This window comes from Balaenoptera ricei, chromosome 7 (genome assembly GCF_028023285.1).
Source record: "Balaenoptera ricei isolate mBalRic1 chromosome 7, mBalRic1.hap2, whole genome shotgun sequence".
Lineage (NCBI taxonomy): Eukaryota > Metazoa > Chordata > Mammalia > Artiodactyla > Balaenopteridae > Balaenoptera > Balaenoptera ricei.
The window spans coordinates 114,144,116-114,161,679 of NC_082645.1; the positions used below are offsets into that span (position 1 = coordinate 114,144,116).

General features: G+C 40.0%; 1 protein-coding gene across 5 annotated transcripts in view; it reads left to right on the top strand.

Annotated features, from left to right (window-relative positions):
* The window catches only part of DIS3L2 (DIS3 like 3'-5' exoribonuclease 2), a 371,579-nt gene that overhangs the window by 39,021 nt on the left and 314,994 nt on the right, over positions 1-17,564 (top strand). For all 5 annotated transcript variants that reach the window (XM_059928940.1, XM_059928939.1, XM_059928944.1 and 2 more), the window contains exons 2-3: positions 9,783-9,931; positions 10,453-10,610. In XM_059928940.1, the coding sequence (XP_059784923.1) occupies positions 9,880-9,931; positions 10,453-10,610 (210 nt within the window). In that variant the 5' untranslated portion in view covers positions 9,783-9,879. The remainder of the gene's footprint in view (positions 1-9,782; positions 9,932-10,452; positions 10,611-17,564) is intronic.

Consider the following 17,564-nt stretch of genomic DNA (forward strand, 5'->3'; position numbering starts at 1 on the left):
CTATTGTAGGCTTTTTGATGTGGTTACCATGGGGTTCATGTATGTTGACCTATAACTATACTTACTTGTTTTAAACTGATAGTCATGTAAGTTCAAACACATTCTAAAAGGTCTACCATTTTTACTCCTCCCCCATATTTTGTGTTTTTGACGCCATATTTTATATTTTCATGTTTATCCATTAGCTGTTTGTTATAGTTACAGTTGCTTTTAAAATTTTTTTGTCTTTTAATCTTTGTACTACTTTATTTAAGTGGTTGATCTCAGCCCTTACCATTAATTTGCCTTTCCTAGTGGGATTTTTCCTTTCCTACAGATTCTTAGTTCTTGTTATAGCCTTTTCTTTTTACTTAGAAAAGCCCTTTTAACATTTATTTTAGGGTAGGTTTAGTATTGATGAACTCTTTTAGATTTGCTTTTCTGAGAAGTTCTTTATCTCTCCTTCAATTTTAAATGATAATCTTGCTGGGTAGAGTGTCCTAGGTTGCAGGTTTTTCCCTTTCAGCCACTCCCTTTTGGCCTGCAGAGTTTCTGCAGAAAAATCAGCTGATAACCTTGTGGGGGTTCCCTTGTACATGACTCTTTTTCTCTTGCTGCCTTTAGGATTCTCTCTTTATCTTAACTTTTGCTGTTTTAATTGTGATACATCTCGGTGTGAGTCTGTTTAGGTTCATCTTATTTGGGTCCTTCTGTGCTTCCTGTATCTTCTTTAGGTTTGAGAGTTTTTCAGCTGTAATTTCATCAAGTACATTTTTGACCCTCTTCTCTCTCGTTTCTCCTTCTGGGACTTCTATAATGTGAATGTTGGTGTGCTTGATGTTATCTCAGAGAGCTCTTAAATTGTTTTCATTTTTAAAAGTTGTTTTTCTTTTTGCTGTTCTTATTGAGTGATTTCCGTTATTCTATCTTCCAGATCACTTCTACATTCTTCTGTTTCACTTAGTCTGCTACTCATTCCTTGTAGTGTGTTTTACCTTTCAGTTGTTGTATTCTTCAGTTCTCACTGGTTCTTTTTTTATATTTTCTAGCTCCTTGTTAAAAGTCTCACTGTTTGTCTATCCTTTCCCCTAATTCAGCTAGCATCCTTATTACTGATGCTTTGAATTCTTTATCTGGTAAATTGTTTATTTCTGTTTCATTATTTATTTTTTTCAGGGATTTTCTCTTGCTCTTTCAATTGAGACCAGTTCCTCTGTCTTTTCATTTTGCTTAACTTTCTCTGTCTCTATGAATTTAGGTGAACTAGTTACCTATTGCAGTCTTAAGGGGGTGTCCTTATGTGAAAGTGTCCCTGTACAGCATGTGTGTGCCCAGTGCCTTTAGTGGGAGAGCTGGATTTGTTGTGAACAGGAGTCACCATCTTTCTTTGGGGTGTTCTGGCAGCTATCACCTTGGTAGGAGGTGGGGCTGGAGATGGAAAGGCTAGGGCGGAGCCAGCTGTGAGGCAGGACTTCCCCTCTGCTCAGTGACCATTACTGCCTTATTGGGAGGTGGGGTTGAATCTGAAGGTGATGGAGCAGAAGCCCTGAGGTTCTGGTCTGAGCTGGCTCTGTTCCCTTTAAGTGTGTGTTCTCCCCTCTCTCAGCACTGGCACCCTTGCCCCAGAGAGGACCAGTGCTAGAGCAAGAGGAGCCTGTGTGGGCTCTCAGCTCATGATGGGGTGCAGGCCATGGTGAGATGGCTGCTGTCACAGATCGGAACTGCCCCCACGTGCTGCCTGTGTAAGTGCCAGCAACGGCCGCCTCTGCCATGCTGAGACACCACCCTCGGTCCCAGTTGCCTCTGTGTCCCACAGCCAAGCTCTCTTCCCACTTATGGTAGCCCTTGCTCCAGTGTGGAGCTGTGAGGTGAAGTAAGTGTGGCTCTGGTGTTCACTCGGCTCAGGCTAGGGCACGTGCCAGTGCAATTGTGGGAAACTGGGCAGCCACTGGAGCAGTCCTTGTTCTGCCCTCTCTGCCCTGCTTAGGAAGCAAGCCAGCACTTGCACCCTCCTCATGAGTGGAATCCAGGCTTCCCACAGCTCTCCTGTTACTCCTAGTAGCCCTCCAACCAGCCAAGGGAGCTTGTCTTCCCTGGGTTGGACCCAAAACACTCGCTCCCCAGGGTGGTTCTCTGCCTGTGTATTCTTCCTTTTCCTCTGAATCCCCTCCCAGTGGCGCAAGTCCTGACCTGATTGCTTCTCTTCCCTTCCTACTTGATTCCATGTGGATCTTTCTTACAGCCTTGGTTGTACAGGAGTCTTTCTGCCAGTTTCCAGTTAGTTTTCAGTGAGAATTGTTCCTCATGTAGATGTATTTTTGATGTGTTTGTGGGGGGAGGTGAGTTCCACATCTTCCTACTCCACCATCTTGATTGATCCCCCCCAATTTGGTTTTAAGTCATTTTTCCAGCTTCACCACCAGGCATGGGCTCTTCTGACTTACCATTTTCATCAGGAATTCACATGGTATCATATTGAAAAAATCTTTAGTAAGAGATGAGACCTGGAATGTAGGTGTATTAGGGTTTTAGAGAAACAAAACCACTAGGACATGGATACGGAAAGGTATTTATCATGAGGACTGGCTCATGCAGTCATGGAGGCTGAGAAGGCCCACGATCTGCTCTCTGTAAGCTAGAGACCTAGGAAAGCAGGTGGTGTAATTCAGTGAGTCTGAAGGACTGAGAACCAGGGGGCTGATGATGTACATTCCAGTCAAGGTCTGAAGGTCTGAGAACCAGGAGTGCCGAGGGCAGGAGAAGATCAGTGTCCTGGCTCAAGTAATCAGACTGGAAGGGCCAAATTCTTCCTTTCTCTGCCTTTTTGTTTTACTCAGACCCTCAACATATTGTATGATGCCCACCCGCATTAGTGAGGGTGAACTGCTTTACTGAGTCCACCTATTCAAGTGCTAATTTCATCCAGAAACATTTTCACAGATAGACTGAAATAATGTTTAGCCAAATATCTGGGCACCCTGTCATCCAATGAAGTTGACACATAAAATTAACCATTACAGTGGGTTAGATTACAGAGTTGCATTGAGGAACCCTGAAGGGTTTTGGAAATGCTGTTCATAAATTGTCTTCTGTGTTTTAGGTGAAACATGGATTGAAGAAAAGAGATTAGTCGTTGAGAGACCTGTTAAGAATCTTGTAATCTTTAGGCTACGCTATTGCAACAACCTGAATTCAGACAGTGCTAATCAAGTTGGAAAGGAAGGAATCTGTTTAGGATACATTTTGAAGACAGAATAGACAAAATACAGTAATAGAGTATTATTAATGGAGAGAAAGAAATTAGATGACTACTGTTTGCTGCCTACCGATGATAATGATGTCATTAATCTGGATGCAGTATGCAGGCAGAAAATCTGGTTTGAGGACAATAATAGAGATCTTCAGTGATCTCTTGGTTATTTAGTAACGTATTGTTTAGCCTCCATGTGTTTGTGTTTTTTACGTTTTTTTTCCCTGTAATTGATTTCTAATCTTATAGCATTGTGGTCAGAAAAGATGCTTGATATGATTTCAATTTTCTTAAATTTACTGAGGCTTGATTTGTGACCCAAGATGTGATCTATCCTGGAGAATGTTCCATGCGCACTTGAGAAGAAAGTGTAATCTGCTGTTTTTGGATGGAATGTCCTATAAATATCAATTAAATCTATCTGGTCTATTGTGTCATTTAAAGCTTCTGTTTCCTTATTTGTTTTCATTTTGGATGATCTGTCCATTGGTGTAAGTGAGGTGTTAAAGTCCCCCACTATTATTGTGTTACTGTCCATTTCCTCTTTTATAGCTGTTAGCAGTTGCCTTATGTATTGAGGTGCTCCTATGTTGGGTGCATATATATTTATAATTGTTATATCTTCTTCTTGGATTGATCCCTTGATCATTATGTAGTGTCCTTCCTTGTCCTTGTAACATTCTTTATTTTAAAGTCTATTTTATCTGATATGAGTATTGCTACTCCAGCTTTCTTTTGACTTCCATTTGCATGGAATATCTTTTTCCATCCCCTCACTTTCAGTCTGTATGTGTCCCTAGGTCTGAAGTGGGTCTCTTGTAGACAACATGTAGATGGGTCTTGTTTTTGTATCCATTCAGCAAGCCTGTGTCTTTTGGTTGGAGCATTCAGTCCATTCACGTTTAAGGTAATTATTGATATGTATGTTCCTATGACCATTTTCATAATTGTTTTGGGTTTGTTTTTGTAGGTCCTTTTCTTCTCTTGTGTTTCCCACTTAGAGAAGTTCCTTTAGCATTTGTTGTAGAGCTGGTTTGGTGGTGCTGAATTCTCTTAGCTTTTGCTTGTCTGTAAAGCTTTTGATTTCTCCATCAAATCTGAATGAGATCCTTGCCGGGTAGAGTAATCTTGGTTGTAGGTTCTTCCCTTTCATCACTTTAAGTATATCATGGCACTCCCTTCTGGCTTGTAGAGTTTCTGCTGAGAAATCAGTGTTAACCTTATGGGAGTTCCGTTGTATGTTATTTGCCGTTTTTCCCTTGCTGCTTTCAATAATTTTTCTTTGTCTTTAATTTTTGCCACTTTGATTACTATGTGTCTCGGCATGTTTCTCCTTGGGTTTATCCTGTATGGGACTCGCTGCGCTTCCTGGACTTGGGTGGCTATTTCCTTTCCCATGTTAGGGAAGTTTTCAATTATAATCTCTTCAAATATTTTCTCTGGTCCTTTCTCTCTCTCTTCTCCTTCCGGGACCCCTATAATGCGAATGTTGTTGTGTTTAATGTTGTCCCAGAGGTCTCTTAGGCTGTCTTCATTTCTTTTCATTCTTTTTTCTTTAGTCTGTTCCACAGTAGTGAATTCCACCATTCTGTCTTCCAGGTCACTTATCCGTTCTTCTGCCTCAGTTATTCTGCTATTGATTCCTTCTAGTGTAGTTTTCATTTCAGTTATTGTATTGTTCATCTCTGTTTGTTTGTTCTTTAATTCTTCTAGGTCTTTGTTAAACATTTCTTGCATCTTCTCGATCTTTGCCTCCATTGTTTTTCCGAGGTCCTGGATCATCTTCACTATCATTATTCTGAATTCTTTTTCTGGAAGGTTGCCTATCTCCACTTCATTGAGTTGTTTTTCTGGGGTTTTAGCTTGTTCCTTCATCTGGTACATAGCCCTCTGCCTTTTCATCTTTTCTGTCTTTCTGTGAATGTGGTTTTTGTTCCACAGGCTGCAGGATTGTAGTTCTTCTTGCTTCCGCCTTTTTAAGACTTATAATAACTTTAAATGGAGTATAACTTTTTGTGACAGTGGACAAACCACCTATCCCTTCTGTGCTTCAGTTTCCTTATCTTTTCTCTGAATTCCTCTGTTTCTGAGCGTCTGAAGACCTCATGAGTCGGAGACTGTGGTTCCCATGAACCCTCCATTTGGTTCTTTTAAAATAATTTCTATCTCTTACTGATATTTTTTATTTGATGAATCATTGTTATCATAGTTTCCTTTAAAGATGGTTTCTTTTAGTTCTTTGAACATATTTATAATAGCTGCTTTGAAGTCTTTGTTGCCTGAATCTAAAATCTAGGCTCACTTAGAGATAATTTTTATTGAAACTATCCCTTGCCCCATTTTATGGGTCAAACTTTTCTGGTTTTTTTTTTTTTTTTGCGTATATTATAATTTTTGTTGAAATCTGGATATTGTTGATAATATATTCTGCATTCTGATTTCTTTTCCTCCAGAGTTGGAGGTGGTTGCTCTGTTTGTTAAGCGGCTTGCATGGGCTAATTCTGTGGAGTCTGTTTCTCTCATAGTGTGTAGCTAGCTGCTCATGTCTCTGCTCAGTTCTTTTTTTCTTGTATTTATTTTTAAGCATGACTTTCTGATAGTTGCTCTTGAGTCAGCATATCTTAGTGGTCAGCTTATGATTAGTCAGAAGTTGTGTTTAAACTCCTTGAAACGATGAGGCCCCCACCCTTTGTCAGTGGTCCTGGTGAGACTTGGGAAATGCATTCAAAATTGAGGCAGTTTACAAGTCTGCCCTGGCTTTTGCTTTCTGTATTTGCAAGGCTCACATTCATCCAGGGATGAATAGCTCTCTAGGACCCACTCATTTCTCTCCTGCATGTTTACAGTCTTGAGCATACACACAGCAGGAAAATGTAGATTCTTACAAGATGCACTTTGGTTGTCTCATTCCCTGATTCTCCCTGTTATATTTCTGGTTGGTCTACTGATCTGTTGCTTGCCCTAACTGGTATTACAAACCAGACTAGCTGTGATATTGGCCTAGACTAGGGTAAGGCAAGTGAGATGCCTAGGGCACAAACATTTAAGGAGGCACTTACTCTTGGAGTCCTACAAGCATGGGGTTGGCACTTGTGTCACTTAGCTTTCATAAATTTTGTGTCCTAGGTGCCTTGCTTGCCTCACCCTAGTCCTGGCCCTGCTACTCATATTTCTCGCTAGTATATATTTGTCGTAACCTGGTTTCTGTCCTAGATAGTCTTCATTTATTCAAATTTTTGAGCACCTGCTCTGTACTGTACATTGGGTCTCAAGACACCACTTCTTTTACCCAGATGCTTTCTTTGTTTACACTTTCTCAAGTCTAGTGCTTTTCCTACATTCCTCCTCATTCCTACTCTTTTGTACCATGTGGCACTATTAACCAGTACTGTCTGTTCATCGTAATCTTAGCCCAACTCTTCAGAATGTACAGCTATTTCCATGGCAAGACACCCTCTCTAGGAGCCAGTGGGCAGTTGGGCAGTGTATCATTGGCCCTCGCTCTGAAAGCTGGTGAGGATTAGCTGGTGACTTGTGCTTTTAGTGTGTCAGGGTAGGAGTGTCCAGGATTTCTCCAGGGTTAATGGGCCTTCCCAACTGCATCACTTGGAAGGGAAGGTTGCTTGCTTGTTTGTCTTCTGCTTAGCATCTTGTATTCTTGGAATCTTTCCGTCTGCTTCCAGTGCTTTGATACCCAAAGGCAGACTTTGACTCTCTGCTCGGCTGGTCTGGCTTATTCTTGCCGACTTTGTTTCCTGGTTTTCCGTTCTTTGCTGATTTGTTTTTAGCATGGTTTCCCTGAATGACCCTGCTTTGCTTGGTGTTCTCACTGCTTGCTCATGAAAACAAACTCATCCAGTCATTTAAGGAGTGATTATTGAGCACCTATTCTATCCTAGGTACTGTGGGAGCCAGTGGGATTATAGTGATGATCTCAACCAAACATTCCTTATCTTCCTGAGCTAGACAGAAAAGTTAGGTGTAAATCACACCAACCGAGATATTTGCTGTGAAAAAAAGTTACAAATGCAGCTGACCTAGGACATTTGAGTTGAGATCTCTGTACCTCCATCTCACTTGACTGGCAGTAACTCCCCTTAATTTTGAACTCTTGCCTGCATCAAGACTTGATATGAAGTACCCCATTTTCAATTCTGGCTCTTATTTTTGGATTGTCTTTCTCCTGCTTGCAGCTTGCTCCAACCCCTTGCCCCACCCAAGGCTGCCATTATTTGTTTTCTTAGTAGTTGGTGCAAACCCTGATCATGAACCTGTTTTCCTTTGGAAGTCATTGTCTCCCTTGTTTTCTTAGCATCAGGCTCTGTTGGTGTTTTCCCCTATATCTTTATTAGCTTCTTTATTATGTTTTCTACTTCTTCCTCCTCTTTGCAAAAAAAGTTGCCCTAACCCAGATTTTGTCCTAGGCCCTCTTCTGCATCACCTTACCCCTTTTTGGCAATCTCTTCCATTCTAGAAAACTTTGGGTTACCGTCTTTATGCAAATGGCTGGCTAATTCATCTCTCTAAGTTATGCTCCAGTTTTCAAGTTCTTGATGTAGAAGTATGTATTTCCACGTGTAGAGGCATATATATAGAGGTATGTATTGCCATGTAGAGGTATATAATACCCCAAGTAGAATTCACCATCTTCTCTAACTTAGTGATGTTATCATCTCCCAGTCTCCTTACTTGAAATCTCACACAATTGCCACCTCCTTGCTCTCCTTCAGATATGCCTGGTTGCCAAGTGGTGCCAGTTTTCCTGTGTAATACCATGTTAATGGTCTGTTCATTTCAGTGTCTGCAGCTGCAACTCTAGTTCAGGCCTTCCCTTCCCTTCACACAGTCTGTTCTGGTTCTTTCCTGAGGTGCAGCTGCTGTCAGTCTTTCTCAACTCCAGATGACTCTGAATATGCTCTGCCAGGTTAATTTTCCTGAAACACAACTTTGGTCTGTTGTTCTTCTCTTCTGCTCTTTCGTGTTTCAGAAATTCCCTACTGCCTTTGAGAAACAGGGCTGGTTTTCTAGACCTTCCAACTTGTTTTATTTTCCTTGCCACTGCCTCCCTTCATATAGGCTGGACTCCATCCAAATGGAATTAACGTGGCAAGAACCTGCCTGTGTTTTTCTGTTTGTGTGTCTATATATTTTTTTCCTTTTGCCAGCAGTATGCTTTTCTCACATTCTCAGTTCTTAACATCTTTCCTGAAGCTCTCTTGGATTTCCTGATCTGGAGATACTCTCTTCCATCATATGTACATTACCCATACTTAAAAAAAAAGTGCTTATCACTCCCCAACTTATATTAGTTGTTATTTTAATATGAGTTCTATAAGTCTAATTAACTTTTGTATCCCTCACTATGCCTAGTGTATAGTATCTTGCAGAAATAGTTGTTGAATTAAGGAGTGGATGAATGCATTTCTGAATGAAACCAGCAGATGGTCTGGACTCCTCTGTGTGCCTTTTCCACTACCTTGTTGTTTATCTAAGACCATCTGTTTCTCTCTCTTCTTGAAACTTCTTGACTTTATCTCTGAATCTCTTCACGTATCACTGAGTGGCTTGTTACTCTGTCTCTGTTGCTTCTCCTCTCCTGAGTTAGTATTAATTTCAATTTAAAGAAAAATTACATCATTTTGGTGAAGGATGTGTGTGGGAAGTTTAGAGGAAAGGGTTTTAGTGTTCAGAATGACATCTTGATCCATTTTATGGGAAAGCAGGCTGCCCATCCGGATTTTGAGAATTTGCAAGTATAGGCTTGAATCCTGGGCCTGTGGCCAGCAGAGAGTAGAAAGTAGATGTAGTGATGACATGTTCAGTGTCCAGGTCGAAGGCCAGGGGGCCAGCTGCAGGGCCCCACATTCCAGTCCGCTGAGCCAGGCAGCTGCCTTGTATTCCTTAGGAGCAGCTGCCGGAGCTTCTGGTCAGATGACTGGTTTGAAGGGATGGCAGGTAAGAGTAGGGAAGTAGATGTCTAACTACAGTATTCCCATTTTTTGAAAGCTAGTGAATCATCTGCAGTTCCATGCATAGTTTTGGACATCTGGTTGTGGCAGTGAATTAGGTTATGTTTATATTGATGAATTCTAAGGAATTGATTTATTTGATTTTGTAGAAGAACGTCATTTGTCTAAGGTTAAACTTAGTAAATGCCACATCTCTTGAGCCCTAGTTTAGTACCTATTTCATTATAGCCTTTAGATTCTAGATCTTTATACCATTTTTCAAAACCATATTCCCTCCTGCTCTTGTACATTCCACTAGCTGAATAGAACCTCAGAACTCCTTAATTTCTACCTCATTGCCCTATTTGTGGAGATTTTTAGTTGAAGGGGCCCAAACAAGCAGGCTGGTGATACCCATGAGGTTGAAGACCTTGAAAAGCAACTCAGGACAGATGGTGTGCATGACTGTCTGCCTAGGAGAAAGTGACGCCAGTACCCAGGAGGGACACCACATTGCCTTTGCCGTCGAAGTCCTAAATTTCCGAGAGCACAGAGGAGGCTTCAGGTTAACAGTTCTTCAGTCACCCATCTCTCTTTGGTTTCAGCTAGTGACAACTGAGCTGATCAAGGCCAGAAGAACTCTGAGCTGAGCAGTGGAGGCCCTCCTGGATCTAGAGAGAAGAGGTGACCTTGGAACCAGTAATGAGCCATCCTGACTACCGGCTGAACCTCCGGCCCCTGGGGACCCCCAGAGGTAGCAAAAGGAAAATGGAATCTGCTCTAGCAACTGGAGACCTGAACTAAAGTGGAATGGAGGTGCAGGGCGGGTCTTAGGACTGAGGGAGACTGTAATTCTTCCGGTGACCTGTTAAATATTCTCCTGTGTTATTTACTCTAGAATTGTGTGGTTTCTTGCTGTCTTAATTTATTGTTATATTGAGTACAGCTGTTTAATCTCCTCTAGAAAAGTGATGATCTTTTAGTAATTCCTATTTTTAAAAGTTTGTGTCTATAACCAGCAAAGCATACTGAACCCATTATTTGGGTTCTGTTCCATGTATATTGTGGTGCTGATTTAAAATTCAGGTCTCAAATCTGTGTACATCTTATTCATGTTTCCTTACCAATTTTTCCTCTTTATGACTATTTGAAATCATTATCAGGGAATTTTATTACGTTTTGGTCTTTCTAAATAAGAAAAAAAGGGTGAAATATCTCCAGTTTTGGAGATAGAGAGACGTTTGAGTAGAGTTGATTGATGCCTCATGTTTCTAGGCGCGTCCTCTTTGGCTGGCCCATGTGGTGTTGGTGCTTCACCAGGTGACAAAAAGTCAAAGAGCAAGACCGTACGAGGGAAGAAAAAAAGCATATTTGAAACCTACTTGTCCAAGGAGGATGTTTCAGAAGGCTTGAAGAGAGGAACACTTATTCAGGTGCTTAAAATATACTAGAAGACTATTCCTTGAATATGTGGAATCAGAAGTAATCGATTACTCATTGAAACTGTTTATTTTTCTCTGCTGTGTGCTTTGAGAGAAATGATGACATAACAGGCCCAGGGCTTCCCACTTCTTAGACCTACAGTATAACTAGAGGTGATAAGTGCCACCAGACCATGACAAAGTGCTCTGAGATTTGAGAGAAGGGAGCCGTTACTTCCAGTTAGGGTTGTCTAGGAGTGCTTTATTAGAAGGGATATATTAGAGCCAGGCCATGGATTGGTGCAGTTTGAATAAGTGGAGAGAAAGAGCTTTACAAGGGGACCAGTGTGAACTGCTAAGAGAGAAGTGGGATATAGCGTGTGGCTATAAGAAACATTGATAGGTCAGTTTGCCTGGAGCACATGGATGCTGACTGACAGAGAATAAGCTTGAAAAGGAAACAGTAAACAGCAGCAGACAATATTTGTTGAGTGCTTTATAGTTTACAAAATATTTTTACAAGCTAGTTCAGCAGTTTGGCTCAGCAAACGTTCAACTATCCACTGTGAGCCAGGAACAGTTTATATAGTTAGGAGCACACAGCGTGGTTGCTCCCGAGATGAAGGTGGATGAGACTGACTTTCTGTACTTTGAGCCTGCAGCCCAGTAGTGGAGCAGGCAGTCATGTGAACAGATGATTTGAGGATAAAGGGTAAGTGCTCAGATAAAAGTGTGACCACTTACTGGAGAATGTTGGGGGAAACTGGGAAACTGTAGGAGGTGACACCTGCGGTGAATATTGAAAGATGGCTCATTTGGGTCTATTAAGTGAGTGTTATGTGTGTGGGAAGGGAGGTATGGAAAGGTAGTGACACTAATGAAGACACTAACTGTGAAACAATACGGAGTGAGGCAGCTTAGGTCCCTTTAGGCGTGAAATCTGAGGCGGGTAGTAGGCAATGAGATCAAGAGGGAGGCGAGGCCACATATTCTTTGAATTAGTCTGTTTTATAATTCTTAGTTTAGTATAGAAACATTGCCATGTGTTACCTGGCTTGCTTGAAGATGTTGACTGTGTTGCATTTTCTCTCAGTCCAAGTGTCCAGCTTCTATATTTGTGTTTGGGGCTGGAGATCCAGCTAATTAACAGATACTGTCATCTTCTCTTCCTTTTTATCCTTTTTATCACCTTTTGTATTTACCTGTGGTCAAGTGAACATGTGCTTAATATGGACTCTTGAATGAAAATTTGTTTTTAACAAATTAATTAGTTGCTGGCTCTGATTTCAGAGGTACAGTTGGTTTTTTTTTTTTTAAAGCTTCCCTTGATTTCTTTGATAAGGTCTCTCAGGAAAGTTAAAGCTTCAGTTGGACATTTGTTCATTCATTAATCCATTCATTTGCTGTTTATCGTTCAGCGCACATACTGAACTCCATTTTATCTGCAAGTTTCTTGGCCCTCATCTTGTTCTGTGTATGAGGACCTGTTGTGCTTTTCCCATTCTCATCTCCTGCCGTTCTCTTCCAGGTACACTCTGCTCAGTTCACCCTGATCTTCGAAACTTTGCTAGTAAAAACTCTGCTCTTTGATTCCTCTGTGACTTTGTACACACTGTTCCTGGTGTTAGGAATGCTTTCTCCCACTATCTTCATGTAATTGTGCGTGACCTTACCTAAATGTTACCCCCTTTATGAAGCCTCACTTTAATTCTCCAAGCAGAATTGGCCATTACCACTTTCCTGAAGCTGACTTTTTTGTTTACCCTTTATTCTAAACTTATTATCATTTCTTGGAATTTATATTTTCTCAGATAGACTGTTCACTTCCTTGTGGGCATGGTCATGTTTTATTCCCACAAATTAGCCCAATGACTGGCATTTGATTGATGCTTAATAAATTTATATTGAATAAATCTTTATTTACTGACTGAATAAAGGATCAAGGTACTGTCTTTGAAGAAGAGAGAGAGGATCCTCTGTTGTTATGACTTGGAAGAAAAATTGTTTATAAAATTTACAGAGATAGGCTCAGGGAACTATTCTGCAATGGTATTATTTTTGCTCCCTCGTATTAATTCTTGCTTTTGAAGCAACTCTTTGCTAATGTTAAAACAAAAAGCTGATCAATATAACAACTCTCATTCCCAGGAGTTTGTAAGTGATTCCTCCTGGCCTGTGACATCATGAGACTCTGCAGCCAGAGCCTACCCCCACAGATGAGAACAGTTGTTCTTTGCAGATGGGAAAAGGAATGGGTTCCAGATATGAGGTCACCGTGTGAAATATACAACACTGTAAATAAGATTTTCATAGGCAGAGAAACAGAGTCCATCTGTGCTGGCCTTAATGGGTAAGGTAAAAAGCTAGTCAAGAAAAGAAATTTGAATGCTGTTGGAGAAAATTAAACTTATTAAATATATATATTAGGTGTAAGCATTTGTTAGCTTTTGTATACAAACTAAGTGTATTGTGACATCCTTTTTCTTTCCCCATCCAAAGAAACATTTATTGAAAGATAAGAGATGTTTTTATTTTTTAATTTTTATTTACTTATTTTTTTAACAGATCTTTATTGGAGTATAATTGCTTCACAATACTGTGTTAGTTTCTATTGCACAACAAAGCAGATCAGCCATATGCACACACATGTCCCCATATCCCTTCCCTCTTGAGCCTCCCTCCCATCCTCACTATCCCACCCCTCTAGGTCATCGCAGAGCACCGAGCCGATCTCCCTGTGCTATGGTGCTGCTTCCCACCAGCCAACTATTTTACATTCGGTAGTGTATATATGTCAATGCTACTCTCACTTTGCCCCAGCTTCCCTATCCCACCCCATGTCCTCAAGTCCATTCTCTATGTCTACCTCTCTATTCCTGCCCTGCAACTAGGTTCATCAGTACCATTTTTTTTTTTTTAGATTCCATTATATATGCGTTAGCATACGGTATTTGTTTTTCTCTTTCTGACTTGCTTCACTCTGTATGACAGTCTCTAGGTCCATCCACCTCACTACAAATAACTCAGTTTCGTTTCTTTTTATGGCTGAGTAATATTCCATTGTATATATGTGCCACATCTTCTTTATCCATTCATCTGTCAGTGGACATTTAGGTTGGTTCCGTGTCCTGGCTATTGTAAATAGTGCTGCAATGAACATTGTGGAACATGACTCTTTGAATTATGGTTTTCTCAGGGTAAATGCCCAGTAGTGGGATTGCTGGGTCATATGGTAGTTCTATTTTTAGTTTTTTAGGGAACTTCCATACTGTTTTCCATAGTGGTTGTGTCAATTTACATTCCCACCAACAGTGCAGGAGGGTTCCCTTTTTCACCACACCCTCTCCAGCATTTATTGTTTCTAGATTTTTTGATAATGGCCATTCTGACTGGTGTGACCTCATTGTAGTTTTGATTTGCATTTCTCTAATATTTAGTGATGTTGAGCATCTTTTCATGTGCCTCTTGGCCATCTGTATGTCTTCCTTGGTGAAATGTCTGTTTAGGTCTTCTGCCCATTTTTTGATTGGATTGTTTGTTTTTTGGATATTGAGCTGCATGAGCTGTTTGTATATTTTGGAGATTAATCCTTTGTCTGTTGTTTCATTTGCAAATATTTTCTCCCATTCTGAGGATTGTCTTTTTGTCTTGTTTATGGTTTCCTTTGCTGTGCAAAAGCTTTTAAGTTTAATTAAGTCCCATTTGTTTATTTTTGTTTTTATTTCCGTTACTCTAGGAGGTGGATCAAAAAAGATCTTGCTGTGGTTTATGTCAAAGAGTGTTTTTCCTATGTTTTCCTCTAAGAGTTTTATAGTGTCTGGTCTTACATTTAAGTCTTTAATCCATTTGGAGTTTATGTTTGTGTATGGTGTTAGGTAGTGTTCTAATTTCATTCTTTTACATGTAGCTGTCCAGTTTTTCCAGCACCACTTATTGAGGAGGCTGTCTTTCCTCCATTATATGTTCTTGCCTCCTTTGTCACAAATTAGGTGCCCATATGTGCGTGGGTTTATTTCTGGGCATTCTGTCCTGTACCATTGATCTATATTTCTGTTTTTGTGCCAGTACCATATTGTCTTGATTACTGTAGCTTTGTGGCATAGTTTGAAGTCGGGGAGCCTGATTCCTCCAGCTCTGTTTTTCTTTCTCAGGTTTGCTTTGGCTATTTGGGGTCTTTTGTGTTTCCATACGAATTGTAAAATTTTTTGTTCTAATTCTGTGAAGAATGCCATTGGTAGTTTGATAAGGATTGCATTGAATCTGTAGATTGCTTTGGGCAGTATAGTCATTTTCACAAAATTGATTCTTCCAATCCAAGAGCATGGTATATTTCTCCATCTGCTTATGTCATCTTTGATTTCTTTCATCATTGTTTTATAGTCTTCTGAGTACAAGTCTTTCACCTCTTTAGGCAGGTTTATTCCTATGTATTTTATTCTTTTTGTTGCAGTGGTAAATGGGAGTGTTTCCTTAATTTCTCTTTCTAATTTTTTGTTGTTGGTGTACAGGAATGCCAGAGATTTCATTTTGTATCCTTACCAAATTCATTGATTAGTTCTAGTAGTTTCCTGGTGGCATCTTTAGGATTTTCTATGTATAGTATCATGTCATCTACAAACAGTGACAGTTTTACTTCTTCTTTTCCAATTTGTATTCTTTTTATTTCTTTTTCTTCTCTGATTGCTGTGGCTAGGACTTCCAAAACTATGTTGAATAATAGTGGTGAGAGTGGGCAACCTTGTCTTGTTCCTGATCTTAGTGGAAATGGTTTCAGTTTTTCACCATTGAGGACAATGTTGGCTGTGGGTTTGTCATATATGGCTTTTATTATGTTGAGGTAGGTTCCCTGTATGCCCATTTTCCGGAGAGTTTTTATCATAAATGGGTGTTGAATTTTGTCAAAAGTTTTTTCTGCATCTGTTGAGATGATCATATGGTTTTTATTCCTTAATTTGTTAATGTGGTTTATCACATTGATTGATTTGCATATATTGAAGAATCCTTGCATCCCTGGGATAAATCCCACTTGATCATGGTGTATGATCCTTTTAATGTGTTGTTGGATTCTGTTTGCTAGTATTTTGTTCAGGATTTTTGCATCTATGTTCATCAGTGATATTGGTCTATAATTTTCTTTTTTTGTGTTATCTTTTTCCAGCTTTGGTATCAGAGTGATGGTGGCCTCACAGAATGAATTTGGGAGTGTTTCTCCCTCTGCAGTTTTTTGGAAGTGTTTGAGAAGGATGGGTGTTAGCTTCTCTCTAAATGTATGATAGAATTCACCTGTGAAGCCATCTGGTCCTGGACTTTTGTTTGTTGGAAGATTTTAAATTACGGTTTCAATTTCATTACTCGTGATAGGTCTGTTTATACTTTCTAATTCTTCCTGGTTCAGTCTTGGAAAATTGTACCTTTCCAAGAATTTGTTCATTTCTTCGTGGTTGTCCGTTCTATTGGCATATAGTTGTTTGTAGTAGTCTCTTATAATCCTTTGTATTTCTGCAGTGTCAATTGTGATTTTTCCTTTTTCATTTCTAATTTTATTGATTTGCGTCCTCTCCTTTTTTTTCTTGAGGAGCCTAGCTAAGGGTTTGTCAATTTTGTTTATCTTTTCAAAGAACCAGCTTTTAGTTTTATTGATCTTTGCTATTGTTTTCTTCATTTCTATTTCATTTATTTCTGCTCTGATCGTTACGATTTCTTTCCTTCTACTGATTTTGGGTTTTCTTTTGTTATTCTTTCTCTAGTTGTTTTAAGTGTAGGGTTAGATTGTTTATTTGAGATTTTTCTGGTTTCTTGTGGTGAGATTGAATTGCTATAAACTTCCCTCTTAGAACTGCTGTTGCTGCGTCCCATAGGTTTTGGGTTGTCATGTTTTCGTTGTCATTTTTCTCTATGTATTTTTAAATTTCTTCTTTGATTTCTTCAGTGATCTCTTGGTTATTTAGTAGCGCACTGTTTAGCCTCCAGGTATTTGTGTTTTTTACAGTTTTTTCCCTGTAATTGATTTCCAATCTCATAGCGTTGTGGTCAGAAAAGATGCTTGATACGTTTTCAATTTTCTTAAATTTTCCAAGGCTTGATTTGTGACCCAAGATGTGATCTATCCTGGAGAATGTTCCATGTGCACTTGAGAAGAAAGTGTATTCTGCCACTTTTGGGTGGAATGTTCTATAAATATCAGTTAAATCTATCTGGTCTGTTGTGTCATTTAAAGCTTGTGTTTCCTTATTTATTTTCTGTTTAGATGATCTGTCCATTAGTGTAAGTGGGGTATTAAAGTCCCCTACTGTTACTGTGTTACTGTCGGTTTCTCTGTTTATGGTTGTTAGCATTTGCCTTATGTATTGAGGTGCTCATATGTTGGGTGTCTAAACATTTATAATTGTTATATCTTCTTCTTGGGTTGATCCTTTGATCATTATGTCATGTCCCTCCTTATCTCTTGTAACAGTCTTTTTTTTTTTTTTTTAACTTTCGGGTTTATTTATTTATTTATTTATGGCTGTGTGGGGTCTTCGTTTCTGTGCGAGGGCTTTCTGTAGTTGGGGCGAGCGGGGGCCACTCTTCATCGCGGTGCACGGGCCTCTCACCATCACGGCCTCTCTTGTTGCGGAGCACAGGCTCCAGACGCGCAGGCTCAGTAATTGTGGCTCACGGGCCTAGTTGGTCCGCGGCATGTGGGATCTTCCCAGACCAGGGCTTGAACCCGTGTCCCCTGCATTGGCAGGCAGATTCTCAAGCACTGCGCCACCAGGGAAGCCCAACAGTCTTTATTTTAAAAATCTGATACAAGTGTTGATACTCCAGCTTTCTTTTGACTTTAATTTGCATGGAATATCTTTTTTCTATCCCTTCACTTTCAGTCTGTATGTGTCCCTAGGTCTGAAGTAGGTCTCTTGTAGACAGCATATAGATGGGTCTTGTTATTGTATCCATTCAGCCAGTCTGTGTCTTTTGGTTGGG